The sequence below is a fragment of the Chiloscyllium plagiosum genome, unplaced genomic scaffold (genome assembly GCF_037043375.1).
Source record: "Chiloscyllium plagiosum isolate Xiang-an unplaced genomic scaffold, Cpla_swu_hap1 HiC_scaffold_20, whole genome shotgun sequence".
NCBI lineage: Eukaryota > Metazoa > Chordata > Chondrichthyes > Orectolobiformes > Hemiscylliidae > Chiloscyllium > Chiloscyllium plagiosum.
This window is the reverse complement of record NW_028270158.1, coordinates 45,466,773-45,483,772: the sequence shown is the minus strand read 5'-3', so window position 1 is coordinate 45,483,772 and position 17,000 is coordinate 45,466,773. Positions and strand designations below refer to the sequence as shown.

Genomic DNA, 17,000 nt, shown 5'->3' with positions numbered 1-17,000 from the left:
GTCACTGTTTCAGCTGGAATATAGTGGAAAATTTTGGGAATGTGTATAGAGTAGGTTTACTAGGATACAAGGATGAGGCATGTGAACAATGTGAAAGGAATTGATAGGTTCAATTATTCTCCTTTGAATAGAACAAATTCAAAAAAGATCTCATTAAATTCCTATAATTTTGAATTTCTAGGGAAAATGGGGTGAAACTGTTTGCTCTGACAAATTAGTTGGTAACCAGAGATCATAGATTTATAGATGATTGTCCAAAAAATTAGAGGTGTAATGAGAATACTTTTCACACAGAGGCTTCTTAAATTCTGAGTTGTATTCCTTCAAAAGTAAAGGGAATCAGATTTCAAGGATCTTACAAAAGGCAATGAGGCAGGTATTTGATGGGAACTAATTTCTATGATGATCCGGGAAAAGTTGGGGTGTGCGGCTAAGTCGGATAGCTCTTTCAACAAACCGGCATGAGCATGTTGCACTGAATGGTCCCCTTCACTGAAGGATTCTATGATTCTAATTTTGCCAAAAAAGACATGTTTAACAACATATATTGTATAAGTGAGTATCCTCCACATTGACACAGATTAAATTGCCTTAAATTGAACAAATGTATTTTTGTTCAAGATGCCTGTTAACATGTTATGTGATCCGTATTATCAATGACTGCATCTGTTCACATGTAGATTCAATTTTTATAGTTTGTTACCCTTGAGAGTGAAAACTACTATTGAGCAGAGAGTGTAGTTAAAATCTAGTTTGAGACTAATATATTCCAGAGAAAAGTAAGGATGGTCAATAAATGCCTGTCTTGCCAGTGACACCCATAAATGCCTGTCTTGCCAGTGACACTCAAAATTGAATTAAAACAATTCACTAGTTATAGCTACTTGGTATTAAACCATAATCAAACATAAGCAATCATAATTATATCCCTATAGTCAGTTAAATAAGCCTGAGGATGCAACTGTATTGTTGAGACTGGTTGTTAGACTGACTACAGGTGAAGGTTTGTCAAATTTTCAGTTGTATTTGTGTCTATCAAACCAACTCCAATTTTATCAATTCTAATTTGAGTAAACATCAATAATGAATGATACGAACACTACTGCTATTTTGCAATTAAGCAGTGTTGATAAATCTGAGAATTGATGAAGTGGAAGTTTTGGTGCTTCTTTGGCCCAATTCCTCATTTAATAAACTTAAATTTGATTGTCAATTATTTTTAATCAAACTTATCAGATTCTACATTTATTTAAGAGAACAAGAGGTTGATTTTTATAATTTGAGTGGGGTTGAATCCCTGATTTATTTGTATACACTATCACATGCTTTTAATAAAGTTTGTGGGGACATAATTGCACTTCAGCATTTGGCTGTTTGAGTTATGATTTAAATGGTTTATAGCTACAGGAAACACACCCATATTATAAGGAAGATGCAGGTTTGATTCACTGATATCTGTTTGTCATTGAAGTCAAACCAGGAAACGGTTGGTTTGTATGTACCTTGACTTCAAATTGATTTCTATGAATATATTTCAAAATATGGAGTAAAAACAGACAAATCCAATACAAATTGGTGTGTTTGGGAAATATAAGGAGTAAAGTATATCAATGACTCAAACAAAATGTTTAATTTTTGGCTGGTTATTTTGTCTGTGACGTAACCACAAGTGACACATCTGCAAGGTTCCTGCCTTAAAGAATAGGAGCAATAAAAGTGATTTTCAAATATTTAAATTAATTGACATCCTAGGATTATGGTGTGGTCAGTGGCCCACTCCAAGCACTTGTTCATTCCATTCCTGACCCCTCGTTGTCTCCCTCCCAGCAGTTGTCGCTGTGCTGTCATGCTATTTATTGTTGCCAAGAACAAAGCAGAGAGTGGGATAGAGGCAGCAAGGGATCAGGAGCAAAGGTACCAGGGAGGAGATAACTGGGGGAGGTGAGGTATCAAGTGAAGCAGGAGTTGGGAGGGTCACAAGGAATGGGAAATCTGGGCAGCAAGGATTCAGTAGAGCTGCAAGTGGAGTGAAGGTGATCTTTTCTTGGCTGCCAGTGGCACCTGCTTGCACACAGTCAGGATTAGCTTCTGGGTCTAGACATGCATTGATGGCATCAGCAGCCAAACTTACTCTGCCACTGTGTGGTCAGGAAGTGCTCCATTCCTTTTTAGTACAGGAGCATTTGGTAATTGCATATATTGAAAATCACCCTTGCATTCACAGCAAAAAAGTAAAGTATATGCGTGAGGTGACTGGAAGAATATTTCAGTTCAAAATCTAATGACTGCTAATCATATTGCCTTTATTTTAATTTGAATTCCTAAGCTCTGAATGTTTAACATTTAAGTAAGCTGTAAAATCTACCTAGTCTACTTCCTCTCCTGCCCTTCATGCACACATTTGCAAAATGCAACTTTTCAAATCAGTAGCCATTGTTAAGTTGCTAATCGTTTTCTTATTCATGAGCATATATATTTTTAAATAGTAAGTCTGGTTTAAACGTAGCTCTCAAAAATGATTTTATAGTTAAACTCATTGAAGTAAAATTCAGATGCTTGATATTGGAAGAAATCAGAGTAACTCATCTATTGAAAGTCTGTCCACCATCTACAAAGCACAAGTCAGGAGTGTGATGGAATACTCCTACTTGCTTGGATCAGTGCAGCTCCAACAGCACTCAAACTTGACACCACGCAGGACAAAGCAGCCGATGTAATTGGCACTAGATCCACTCCCTTCACCACTGACGCTCAGTAGCAGCGGTGTGTACTATTTACAAGATGCACTGCAGAAATTCACCAAAGATCCTCAGATAGTACTTTCCAAACCCATGACCATTTCTATCTTGAAGGACAAGGATAACAGATACTGGAGAACACCATTATCTGGAAGTTCCCCTCCAAGCCATTCGTTGTCCTGACTAGGACATTATCATTCCTTCACTGTCACTGGGTCAAAGTTCTGGAACTCTGCCCCCCCAAAGGGCATTGTGGGGCACCTACAGCATGGACCTCCGGTGGTTCAAGAATGCAGCCCTACTTAAGGGCAACTAAGGAAGGGCAATAAATGCTGGCCAGCCAGTGATGCCCACATCCCATGAGTGAATTTAAACAAAAAACGTTATGGCTTTGTTCAAGATTACTGTTGCTGTTCAAAGTAGACAAAATTAATATTTCTGTATTCTTTATCCCAGTTCTTAGCAACCATCAATACAAGGGAAAATGACATTCAGAGATTCATTACTGAGGGCTGCAAAGAGGCATTACTCGAAGAAAAGAGACGTTTCTGCTTCCTTGTGGACAAACATTGCAGTTTTTCCCAAGATCTAAGCAATTATCATGAAAAGGTTTGTGTAATTGAACTATTGAATGGGTCTATTTTTTTAAAAGTCATTTGTTAGCATTGGGATCAAACTTTGAAACAATTAAACTATATAGAACTTTAGGAGACGGTGACATAGTTGCCATTAAACTAGTAATCCAGAGGCTCAGGCTAGTGCTCTGGTCTCATGGGTTCAAATCCCACCAAGACAGTGGAAGAAATTTAAATGCAATTAATAAATCTAGAATACTATATCAAGTTAGTCTCAATATGGCAACAATAATTGGGTGTCATAAAAACCCATCCGTTTCACTGATGTCTTTTAGGGAAGGATATCCACAATCCTTGCAATGTGACTCTAGACTCAGTTGTGTGGTTGATTCTTAACTATCCCCTGAAATGGCAAGCTGCTCAATTTAAGGGCAATCAGGCAGATCTTGCCACCAACCGCCAACTCCCAAAAAATACCTTTTTTTAAAAACTGAAAATAGCTGCACTTGATGTTGTATGATGAGCCTGATCATCAGTTGTCCCTGGTCAAGTGAAGAATTGCATAAAATGTCTGTCTATAGTTTAAATTCTATACTTCTCCAAAAGGTGATAGCTATAATATATGGAAACAGCTATGTGCACAGTATAGATCATAAGCTACAGAATCAACTTATTGTCCTTCTAGATTTTAAAAACAGGTTTTAAAAATTATCATTTTAATTCAATAAACATTACTGTTTTTCTCTTTAGGCCAATGGAATCCTTGGTGCCAAAATAAACAGATGGAAGGAGAAATGTTTTGATGCTACAAAGATACCTGAATTTTTAGGTGAAGATGACAGCCCACCAACGTATATATCCAGAACTCCTCAACCTTCTCCATTGATTGGACGATATACTGTGAGTAGCATTTTTTGGCAGGGTTAGGGAAAAGGAGACAATCTTAAATTCTGCTACATGCTTGTTGTAACATTTCTCTTGTTAACCATGGAGAAATAATTCTATTCAATCGCAAGACCCTTTTCTATTTCTCTTACAATGAGAAAGCAAAAATGAAGATAGAAGGAAGAATTCAGAGTAGAATAAGCTCATACACTGTTTAGGAATGGAATTGCAGCATACAGGAGAAAGTGAGGACTGCAGATCAGAGTGGAGACTGTGATGCTGGAAAAGCACAGCAGGTCAGGCAGTATCCAAGGAGCAGGAGAATTGACCTTTTGGGCATAAGCTGTCCACCATTTCTGATGAAGGGCTTATGCCTGAAACATCGATTCTCATGCTCCTCGGATATTGCCTGACCTGCTGTGCTTTTCCAGCACCACACTCTCAACAGGAGATACCGAGGCCCTCAATTGTAGTTTTAAGAGGGGCAGTTAACCAGAATCAGGCTGGATGAATTGTGAGACTGAGAGCATCTGGGCAATGTTTTTAATCTATTGAAGTGATATAGATAGCATTGGCTAGGCCAACATTTATTTCTGGTGAAATTGTGACTTAAGCCCTTATGTGCGATTTTAGGGTGGAGTGAGCATTTTCACATCTAATTCTGATTGGACCAGTATTAATTTCTCACCTTGTTATGCTTATCTGAAATGCCTCATTTTAATCAATTGTGAGCAAATGTGTGGTGGTTGCCTGACCTACAGTTGGCTTGAAGTGCCAAATTAGCATGTCTAAACTATTTCAACTGAGAATGAGGAGTAGACTGAATTCAAACAATGTCTGAGACTGAATTGATACTTCACTGACTAATCAGTGTGGAAGAAGATCAGGTATGTGAGAAGGCAATGTGATTTAAATGTTTGTTCTACTCTGGAATTTCTGGTGTGTAATTCCACAAAAGGATTTGAGTTGAAGAGTATTAGGTGGGTGAAATCAGTCTTTGTTAATAAAATGCTTGTAATAAAGACCTCTAAAGAAATGGTATTGGTATGAAGACCTCTGTAACAGATCAGTATAGTTACATTTACAGTACCCAAAACATTTTGTTTTCAGAATTAAAGCAAAAAGTGCAATTATCTTGCATAAATCTGTTATCACTGACAATTATGAATTTGTTGATTCTTATATTGTTTTTCCAGTGCATTCATTTGCTGTATTTCCTATGCAGATGTAAGGATACTGATGAGATGTTCAACTTTTAAGATTTTACTTGAGGTCTTAAAACTATAATTTTTAAACTTTTAGTCTATTCCTTGCCTCTAATTCTTGTCGAGTTGTTGGCAGTTGCTGGATGTTGGCCCATGGATGCCAAAATATTACACAGGATGGAAAGTTAATTTTGGAAAACTTTGCACAGCTACTCCTCCACTGAGAACTTCATAAACAAGCTATTTCTTTCTTTGCCCAACACCTAAAAACATTTCTGACTTCCCTTGTCCATTGATGCTGTAGCATCTGACCTAATGCCCAATCTGAAATAAATCAGGAGAGAGCTGGAGTTAAATCTGTGGGCTTATTTGTTCCTTTCACGAATACTTATGTTAAGAAGGAATAAAGGTTAGCATTCGTTTTTAGGTAGCATTGACTTTTGGAGAAGTGTATTAAAGCATTAATGTGAAGGCAAACTCATCATTGTTTGATTTTGAAATTTACAATTGTGCATTCAAAACAATTTTAGTTGAGGCTGATAGTATTTAGAACATTAAGAAACTATAAAAATAAGACACTCAGGATTTCAAATGTATCCTTTCAATAATGTGACTCTTTTGCTGGACTTCTGTCATTTCAGGATTTTTGGTTAGAAAACATTTGTTCAAGAATAAAATCTAATTTTTGAAGATGCTCCTTAAAAGTCTTTAATATTCATGCAAGCATAATTCTGTACTGTAATTAGAATAAGTTAGAAGTTGAACCACTAGTAGAATTCTCTCAGGAAAGTATTAGTTCAAAACAAATATTTGATCAAACATTTCCAAAGAATGTTAGAAGTAGCACATCAGTGCAATGGCTGAATATTATGTAGAGCTTATGAAAATGGTGTGACAATCTTGCAAGATAAATGATTGATCTCTAAATGAATAGGCACATAGTTTGTTTAGAAAACACCCTGTTTTGTTTGCATGGAACATGAAATAATCTAAAAGCAAAGAAATTTACACTGTTGGAAAGTAGCAAGGACATTGAAGAAACTGAAATTCTATACTTTGTACTTTATGCATTGCAGGTATCAATATATTGTATGTATTGCTGATATTTGGCTTAACTACTACTTTCTCTTTCATTTCTTTGCATCCTCTATGGTCACACATCTATATGGAGTTCCTGTCCCTCAATACATTTAGATTAGATTATCTAATGTGTGGAAACAGGCTGTTCGGCCCAACAAGTCCACACTGACCCTCTTAAGAGTTACCCACCAACCCATTTCCCTCTGACTAATGTGCCTAACACTATGGGCAATTTAGCATGGCCAGTTCGCCTAAACTGCACATCTTTGGATTGTGGGAGGAAACCGGAGCACCTGGAGGAAACCCATGAGACACAGGGAGAATGTGTGGAGTTTGCACAGTCATCTGAGGCTGGAATTGAACCCAGGTCCCTGGCGCTGTGAGGCAGTAGTGCTAAACACTGTCACTTTCCATATAATTTAGAGTCCCCTTCTATATAATTTCCTTTAATTCTTCCAAGAATTGTTACTTCAATCTTGAACTTCTTTGTAACCACACTTCAGCCATCTGGTATTCAAATTTGAGTAGGGCCTCCACTAATGTGCATGTGCACCATACACATTTACCACCTCCCTTTTCTTGGTGTGTAAATTCTCAACCAGTAACTGGTACTTCTTTCCCCCACAGCCTTCGAAGCCTTCTTTGAGGGTTTCATAGAAATCCAAGTATGCCGTTTTCTGAGTTTGGGAAATCATTCAAGCAATATCTATCCTTTTTTGAATTTGCTAAATTTTACTAGATTATCATATGTATGTTGCTGATAATTTCATTATGTTCAACTATTGGTGCCAGATTGATGATCTGTAGTTGTATAGATTTCATTTATTCCCTTTTTAATATAGATTAAACAAGCCTGATCCCATTCTGGTTATTTGGTTCATAACCTCTAACAAGGAGTATACTTGGTTTTTGTTTTTTGCACAACTGAAAGAAAGAAATTTAATCCAGAAGTTAGTTCAATGCAACATCCTAAAAATTGTATGTGAACAAACCAATAAATGTTAAATGGTTTCCTAGGTACATGACCCTGCATTACAAAATAATTTGAAAATACCACCGGCTCCTCCTGGAAGAATTCAGAAAAGTCCTCTACCAGATATGTTTAACAACCCAACTGCTCAACGTGTGGCCCCTGTTGAGAGAAACAATGATGGATTAGGTAAGCAAAGGAACATAATTATTGTGTAAGTGTAAAGTTTGAGTGCAATCTAGATAGTGTTGCCTGATTTGATTTTTTTTTAAATATAAGTACGGGTGAAGTGTATATTTGGGTTTCTGATTATACTGCTATTGAATGTCATAACAAAATGGAAGAAGGCAAAACTCTCTGCCAACACATTCAACCACATGCGCAGACCACAATTTATCAGCCTCCAGCTACCATTGAGATTTCTTTTTAGTGATTTGAACAATGTTGATTTTTGGTTCGTAGAAATAGAATAGTCACCAGTTCAATAAACTTTTATAATGAGTTTTGCACAAAAAGATGTTATTTCAACCAGTATGAAACAAAGCAAATAAGATTATCTCTTGAATGTGATCATTTGTATGAATTCAGTTTTAGTGATAAAATCATTCAAAAAATTTTAACCTGCAGTCTCTGGTAAAGGTATAAGTTAATTTTGTTGATGAAGATTTGATTAAAGAAAAGTAGATACAACTCAATTGTTTTGTAATATTGGTAGCAACAGTCATAATCTGTAGAAAATGGATGTGAATATAGGAGAAATGGTTAGTACATTTGCAGATGACACCAAATTTGTGGTGTGGTGGACAGTGAAAAAAGTTATTTCAGAGTGTAACGGGACTTAATCGGATGAGCCCATGGTCCAAGGAGTGCCAGATGGACATTAATTTAGATAAATGAATGGTGTTGTATTTTGGTAAGTCAAAGTAAGGCTGGCCTTATACAATTTATGGTAAAGTCCTGGGGAGAATTGCCAAAGAAGAGCCCTTGGGGTGCAGGTTCATAGTTCCTTGACGGTGGAATTACAGGTAAACAGTAGTGAAGGAGGTGTTTGGTACACTTTATTGGTCAGTGCATTGAGTACTGAAGTTGGGATGTTGTGTTATGGCTGGACAGGATGTTGGTTTGACCATTTTGGAAAACTGTTTGATTCTGGTCTCCCTGCTTTAGCAAGGACGGTGTGAAACTTGAAAGGGTTCAGAAAAGATTTACAAGGATGTTGCCTGGTTTGGAGGGTGAATAGGCTGAGGCTATTTTCCCTGGAGCATTAGAGGCTGAGGGGTTGCCAAATATACAGATTTATAAAATCATGGGGCATGGATAGGGTGAATAGCCATGATCTTTTCCCAGGGGAGAGGGCATAGGTTTAAGGTGAGAGGGGAAAGGTATAAAAGGGACCTAAGGGGCACCTTTTTCACACTACAGGTAGTACATGTATGCTATGAGCTGCCAGAGGAAGTGGTGGAGGCTGGTACAGTTGCATCATTTTAAAAGACATCTGAGTGGGTATACAAGTAGGAAAGGTTCAGAAGGATATGGGCCAAATGCTGGCAAATGGAACCAGATTAATTTAGGATATCAGTTTGGCTTGGACGAATTGGACCAAAGGGTCTGTTTCCGTGTTGTACTATGATTGTCTGACTCTAAGCATAGAAAGTTCTAGATAGCGGCATTTATATGTTCAAGAACCATTACTGCAAAATTATAAGAAATAACTTCCCTTTCCTGGATTATGGATATGTAATTTGGTCTTTCATTTAATACAGCACTTTCTTACTCATGAAATGTTCAAAAATGGATTCTAAATGTGGTTTCTTTCAAAATGTTTCTATTTTGAAGCTATACTTTCCTGGTTCCTATGTTGCTACTTTTTTAAAATGCCAGAACATTGTACATCTCTGAACTAATCAAGGAATAAATTACAGCCTAAATAGAATACTGTTAATGTATATGTCTTAACCTTCCTGTCTGACATGTTAGAGTTTGTTTTCATCCTTTGTTGTAGTTGTAGCATCCCTATTTAGATAAGGTACAGTACAGATGCTGTAATTGTTGAAAGTTAATAGTCAACTATTAAATATGATTTACACAGAGGACGCAAATCTAACAAGATCCATTTCCGTTGCAACTGGATTGAATATGGTTCAGAGGCCAAAGGTGAAAAGCATTTTTCCACATACAGCAGGGAATAACAAAAATATGTTGAGCTTCGCAGAAGGTGATGTGTTAACACTGCTGATACCAGAGGAAAGAGATGGCTGGCTGTATGGAGAACATGATATGAACAAAATGTGAGTCCCTCATTTTCTTTGAAACCATTACAAGATTTTTTAAAAGTTGAACTTATATTGCTTTAGGAACATAGGCAAAGGAGTAGGCAAAATGTCTGACGTGGCTCTGTTAATAGCATTTTACCTCTGAATCACAAGGTTCTGAGTTTCTCTCACTTCAGGATTTGACCACAAAAGTTAGAGCCTTCGTGCTGGTGCAGTACTGAGTGTGTGCTGTACTGTTGTAGATACCATGTTTCAAAAGAGGTCGCACCTAGCTTTTTGGGTAGACAAAGCACCCCATAGCTCTATTTTGAAGAAAACGGGGATTATCAGCAGTGATCTGTCCAATATTTATCACAAGAACAGATTGCTGGTCATAGTCATATTGCTGTTTGTGAGAATTTGTGCGCAAATTGCCTACTGTTTCCTATAATACAATGGCAACTATGCTTCAAAAGTACATAACTGACTGCAAAGCTATATAAATTTATTTTCATTTTTGATTGTTCAACTCCCTAAGACTGTACTGCCATGCACTTAGGTCATATTTGTGTCTGAACTTTGTTTACCCATCTCAGCATCTTATTCTTTGACACCTCTACCTGATGAAAAACAGTTGACTCATTAAATTATTAGAAAACATAAATTGCATTACATTTATAAAGATGCAACTATATTTTGAAAATTATTTTGTAAACTGCCGACTTATTCTGTAATACCTTACATCTTATGAACTATTATTTCTAAAGCTTGTTTTCAAAGTTTTAAAGTAGTTCATACTCAACACCACCATATCTGAGGGTTCCTAGTAGTTTTTGGCCACTAATGTCGGCCCTAGTTCAAAACTCCGTAACTAGCAGGAGAATCTTACAATTGTACAGAAAAATGAGCACAGTTAGGCTTTTTGGTCCTCAAACCTGCTTCACCATTTAATAGGATTTTGGCTGACCTGACAGTGGTTTCATCTCCACTTTCCTGTCTATCCGCCATTACAAATGCAACTTCCTCATTGGTCAAACCACTAGTACAAGTAGTCCAAAAGAAAAACAGAAATTGCTGGAAAGTCTCAACAGGTCTGGCAGCATCTATGGAGAGAAATCAGAATTAACATTTTGGGTCCAATGACCCTTCTTCACAACTCAAGAAGTCCAATCTTGTTTTCCCCAAACATTTGCACAACAAAAAATTGAACTTGCATTTATGTAGCATCTTTCAAAACCTCATGGTCCAAAATGTTTTTGTACTTTTGAACTGTGGTCCCTATTATAATGTAGGAAGCCAAGTTCATAAAAATCACATAACAGCATTTAAATATTGACCAGACAATCTGTTTCTTTGGTATTAGGCAGAGCATAAGTCTATTTAATTAAAGTATTTTCAATAACTTGAGGGTAAATTGCTTCAATATTTTGAACAAACTTTCAATGCAAAATTAGGGCTGACTGACTTAGATCTTTGGGTGTATCATGCAATTTGAATGTATTATAATGAGGGTCACTGGTCTTGTAGCTCCTAGTTTCTTGTTTTCACATTCACAAGTGTTTGAGTTAAGATTAGATTACATTACAGTGTGGAAACAGGCCCTTCGGCCCAACAAGTCCACACCGACCCGCCGAAGCGAAACCCACCCACACCCCTACATTACCCCTTATCTAACACTACGGGCAATTTAGTATGGCCAATTCACCTGACCCTGCAAATCTTTGGACTGTGGGAGGAAACGGGAGCACCTGGAGGAAACCCACGCAGACACTGGGAGAACGTGCAAACTCCACACAGTCTGTCGCCTGAGGCGGGAATTGAACCCGAGTCTCTGGCACTGTGAAGCAGCAGTGCTAACCACTGTGCCACAGTGCCGCTTGGGCTTAAATTTATAAGGTACACCACTTGCCAGGATCAGCTGTGTAGACTTGTGATTACGACAGGTTAAGAAAAATATTTTGCTATGATTCCAATTTGTATTACTACTTACTGCTTGTGACAGGTTAAGGCCATCAGGAGATTTTCAGTCCCCATACAGACCCTATCTAACTGAGGGTGGCTTAGCATTCAGTTTCAAATGGAGCAGCAGAATCACGATGAAACAGAATTATTTAATGAGGATCCGCCCCATCAGGTGTTACTTCAACAGAATATACAAGCAAACACTGCTTGTGTAATGATATTAGTAAAAGATATAGCAAGTGCATGCTTCACTAAAGAAGCATTTGGACAAAGCTGCCTTTTATTCCATGAGAATTTACAGTTCTGTCTTAGTGATTATGAAATTGACCATTGCATGAGTATGCTTGTTTAAGGAATCCATTGTCGATCTGAGGAATCTGTTGCGATGCTTTCGGGATCAGACTCCATTATAATGTTTCTATGATGAAAGAACTTGCCAGCTGAACTTGGTTCAGACTGTCTCAGCCCATTGAACCTGCAGCAATTGAAATGCCACCTAGCCACTTGTAAAGAAGCCCTACGGTCCAGAAGTGTCCAGAGATAATAAACAGCACAAAGCCAGCATTTGAAAGATAATTTCTGCCCTTGACTGTTATAGATTCCACTGAAAGGTTTGGAGGGTTTGCTGTCTGAAATTGCTGATCTAACCACACCTTAAATTCTAAGAAAAAAGAAGAGGAACGAGTAAAAGGTTTGCCCTTGGCAGCCCCATTCCAATCCAAAAGCAATTTAGAATAGTCGAAAGAAACTAGAAAATTGGTGGCACCAAGTTAAGCCTCAAGTTCTTCTTATCCTGACCAAAATTCTTGGGTTACTATGTCTTAGTTGCAACTAAAAGTAAAATTCCACACAGGATAATCAGCATATAGTTATACACTTTTGCTGGAGAGGAGCTTGTATTCTCTTGAACTTTGATAATTTAGTCCCTGTATCATCATCTATTCTAACAAGCTTTTGCACATGAAATGGTCACCTTCATGACAATTCTGATTTTAATTACCAGATTCACATCAGTCCTGTATAGCTAGGCCCGGAGTGTAAATAAGTTTGAATATTGTTGTATTTGTAAAGAATACATTATCTTCAATTAGAGTATCATTACAACTCATTTTAAATTTCTGTATTTTAGTTTGAGTTGTAGCCATTCTGGATAAATTGCATTACAGCTTATGTGAGTAGGAGTTTGGACTATGTTTTGTGTTTTACTGGTATGTAGAGTGTCCTTATCTTTGAGTTATGGCTATTCAAAAGTGCTAAGATGCTGGATGAATCTCAAACTGTCCTTAGTTAATGTGCAATTACCAAAAAGATTTTTTTGTTTTTAAAAAGGCTGAGTTTAGTACTACTGTAGTTCACAATGCATCATTCTGCATTAATTTTATTTTCTTTATCTACCCTTTTTATAGTAAAGCTGCATTATCAAGGTTACCAAAATATCTACAGACTGTTAAAAATAAGATCAGAATTTTTCCAATACACTGTCATTCAGCAAAGTGTCCCTAAAACTAGGTTTCAAAAAACTGTACAAAGCTGCCATTGCAGTCTGTTGCAGAGTTTACTGTTTGACAACTATGTTCCGTTCAGGCTTACTTGATCAGTAATGATGTACTACAAACAAAAGCAAGAAGTGTAATAAATAATATACCACTTCTCATGCTTGATGTATGTGAGTAAACATAATTTATAATACATGAGGTGTACTAAACTTATTTTAAATGTATAACCTTCTGTCTTTGAGACTTTATCAAGAATAATTTGCTTACACCATTTTCTATTGTCTCTTATTATTTTATTGACAGTATTTGACTGTGCTCTTGCGTAGAATGTTGTCATTTTGTAGAATAATGGTTTGCTTTTAAATTTCCACCCAGTATTAATCCTGACTTCATGGTATTATTTACAAAACATGCTACTAAAATCATTTTTTTGTTTATTCATTCTTTGAATATTGGTTTAGTTGCAAAGGCTGACATTTAACACCTGTCCCCTAGTGCCCTGAGGACTGGGTGGTAGGTTGCCCTCTTGAACCCCGAATAATCAATTTGATGAAGGTACTCCCATAGTGCTTTTGGATAGGGAGGATTTGACCTTGCAAAAATGATTAATCTATTTCCTTCATGCAGATCCAGTGAGCATTTATTTCAGATAAGTATACTTTTTAAAAAAAAAAAGTTGACACTGACCAGATGAACATGATGTTAAAGATCAGTACCTTGTTCCTACTTTAATTTGTTAAATATTATTGTGTTTTGCGTTTGAGGTGTTTTTGTATACATGCAATCCCTATTGGGTCAGCTGAGTTGATGGTACAAGGAAAATGCAGATTGAAATGACATTTTTGGACATCGTAGGTATTTGAATATAGTAGTGTGTGACATAATGTCAAAGAAATTGGCTGTCAAACTAATGTGCCGGATACTGAATACAATCTTTATATTGTACATTGTTTCTAAAACTGGCATTCAATGACTTGCTCAATGATAAGTTAGCCTGGAAGTTTTAGACAACTAAACAACTGCTTGACCTTGATGCTATGGTTTCTTAAGTTATTTAAATTTAATTATTGGATTTTTAATTTTGCATTTCACTGACAACCAATCAGTATGCTCTGTTGCCTCCCCTTGTGTTAGTCATATTTATTCTAAATTGATTTTGTGTGTTTTGCGATAGAGTGTGTAATTTACAAGCCTGAAACTGGACCCCACAGCACCTCCATTGATTTCTGGTTTTAATAAAGACAGTGTGGTGCACACAAGTAACTCACTTAAGGCACTTACATAGAAACATAGAAAATAGAAGCAGAAGTAAGCCATTTGTCCTTCAAGGCTCATCTGCAATTCAATAAGTTCATGGCTAATCATCCAACACTGTATCCTGTTCCACTCTCTCCCTTTACTCTTTTGATGGTGTTAGCCCCTAGAACCATGTCTAACTCCTTTATTGAAAATATGTTTTGGCCTCAACTGCTTTCTGTGGTAATTTCATAGGCTCACCACTCTTTTGAAGAAATTTCCTCTTGTCTCAGTCCTAAATGGCCTTCCAAATATCCTTAAACTTTGGCGACTGGTTCTGGACTCCCTGGTCATTAGGAACATCCTTCCTACCTTGTGCTGTGAGAATTTTATACATTTGAGATCCTGTCTCATTCTTCTAAACTCCTGTAAAAATGGTCCTGACAGAACTAGTTTCTAACGATATATCAGTCCTGCCTTCCCAGGAATCAGTCTGATAAACCTTTATGGCACTCCCTTCATAGCCAGAACATTTCTTCCTCAGTTAAGGAGACCAAAACGGGACACATTACTCCAGGTGATGTCTTGCCAAGGTCTTGTACAATTCCAGCAAGTCAGGAGCTTTGTAAACTATCTCTGTAAATCCATGGACTATTTTAAATCTGGCAAGCCAGGCCTGATCCAAGCATGCTGAAATGTAAATGAATTTTTTTTACTTGGTGGATTTGGAGAGCAGTTTTGCTTTGAAATGCCATATCGTGCATTTAAATGACAACATCGTCAAATGGTGAATAAATTCTTCAAGTTCTTTCAGAAACATTTTTAAACTGTTCATAATAATATCAAATCTGTCAACAACACAGCAGAATATTAATGTTGGAGTTGATTTAAACTTTTATTTTTGCTTCCTATACAGGAGAGGTTGGTTTCCAACATCTTACACAAGGCCATTGGAACAAGGTCCAGACGTGACACCTGCACCCAGGTAATGTATCTTTCAGTAACTGTATTGTAAAAGTGCATGAGTTAACCCCACTGGCAGATGACTGGTTTGTTCCTCAAACTTGTGTTGTGTTTCATTGGAACATTTTTGACAGGGTCTGCTGCACTGTTAGCATGAGAGCAAGATTGTTTATTGAAATGGCAAGCGACTGGAAGATAGAGGCATCCTTAGAGACAGAGTAAAGGTGTTTTGCAAAGCAGTCCCTCCCAGTAAGCATTTGGTGATGCCAATGCAATGGACTAGATTGAAAGGAATAAAAGTAAAATGCTGATTCACCTGGAAGGTGAGGAGGGAGAACATGAATGGGCTGGTGTTACACCTTCAGTGATTGCACGGGAAGGTGCCATGGGGGAATGAGAAATGTTAGGAATAAGGTAAGAGTGGACGGAAGGAATGGTCCCTGTAAAATTCACACAGTGGCAGAGAGATGAAGATTTGTTTGGCATCCTGCTGGAGGTGGCAGAATTGGTCGGAGAATGGTCTTCTGAATGTGAAGGCTAATGAGTGGGAAGAAAGGATAAGGGGGACGTTGTTCCGGGAAAGAGGAGCGGGGGGATGAGGGCAGAAGAGCGGGAGATGAGTTGGTTGAAGGCTCTGCCAGTCACAATGGGGATGTGGGCGAAAATCCTCAGTTGAGGATAAAGGTCATGTTGGAGAAAGTTTGGTAGAAAGGTGGCATCGTTGGAATAGAGACAACACAAAATCTAGCAGAATGGAATCGAATCTGTGCAGTGAGGAGGCCATTGGTGGGCTTATAATGGATATTAGCGGACAGTTTATTTTTAGAAATAGAAACAGTGAAATCAAGCTTGGCCAAATGTAGGAGAGTGGTGATGGATGGGGGCGGTGCAGGCCCATTTAAAAGGAGAAAGCAGAGCCTTCAGACCACCCAGATGGGGAATGGGCATGGTGAGGCTGAAAATGTGTTGCTGGAAAAGCGCAGCAGGTCAGGCAGCATCCAAGGAACAGGAGAATCGACGTTTCGGGCATAAGCCCTTCAGGAATTCCTGAAGAAGGGCTTATGCCCAAAACGTCGATTCTCCTGTTCCTTGGATGCTGCCTGACCTGCTGCGCTTTTCCAGCAACACATTTTCAGCTCTGATCTCCAGCATCTGCAGCCCTCACTTTCTCTCATGTAAAGGGATTGCACATCCTTAGTGAAGAGGACAAAGTCAGAAGTCACATGACACCACGTTATAGACCAACAGGTTTATTTGAAATCTCAAGTTTTTGGAGCATAGCCCCTTCATCAGGTAAAGTGAGAGGGAAGCACACAGAATTTATGGGCAGTTGAGATCAAGGGAAGAGAGATCAAAAGATCATATAAATGGTGTGAGTGGAGTGTCAAATAACAAGTCTCTGTAGGTGACCAAGAGTGTCAGACGATGAGAGTAAAGTGTCAACAACTGAATAACGAGCAAAGGGATGACCTATCATCAGACTAAATGAGGCAGAGAGATATACTAAAAATTAAAAATAAGGTGGTGCTGGAGACAAACCAAATGACTAGAATAACCTGGCATGAAAACAGAAGCTGCTGGAAAGGCCCGGCAGATCCAGCAGCATCTGTGAAGAAAAACCAGAGGAAAGGTCACCAG

At 37.8% G+C, this 17,000-nt stretch overlaps 1 protein-coding gene across 2 annotated transcripts in view; it reads left to right on the top strand.

The window, feature by feature from the left end:
• baiap2l1a (BAR/IMD domain containing adaptor protein 2 like 1a) overlaps window positions 1-17,000 on the top strand; it is a 155,782-nt gene that overhangs the window by 86,965 nt on the left and 51,817 nt on the right. For both annotated transcript variants that reach the window (XM_043711357.2, XM_087997907.1), the window contains exons 7-11: window positions 3,195-3,347; window positions 4,064-4,213; window positions 7,501-7,642; window positions 9,543-9,741; window positions 15,316-15,384. In XM_043711357.2, the coding sequence (XP_043567292.2) occupies window positions 3,195-3,347; window positions 4,064-4,213; window positions 7,501-7,642; window positions 9,543-9,741; window positions 15,316-15,384 (713 nt within the window). The remainder of the gene's footprint in view (window positions 1-3,194; window positions 3,348-4,063; window positions 4,214-7,500; window positions 7,643-9,542; window positions 9,742-15,315; window positions 15,385-17,000) is intronic.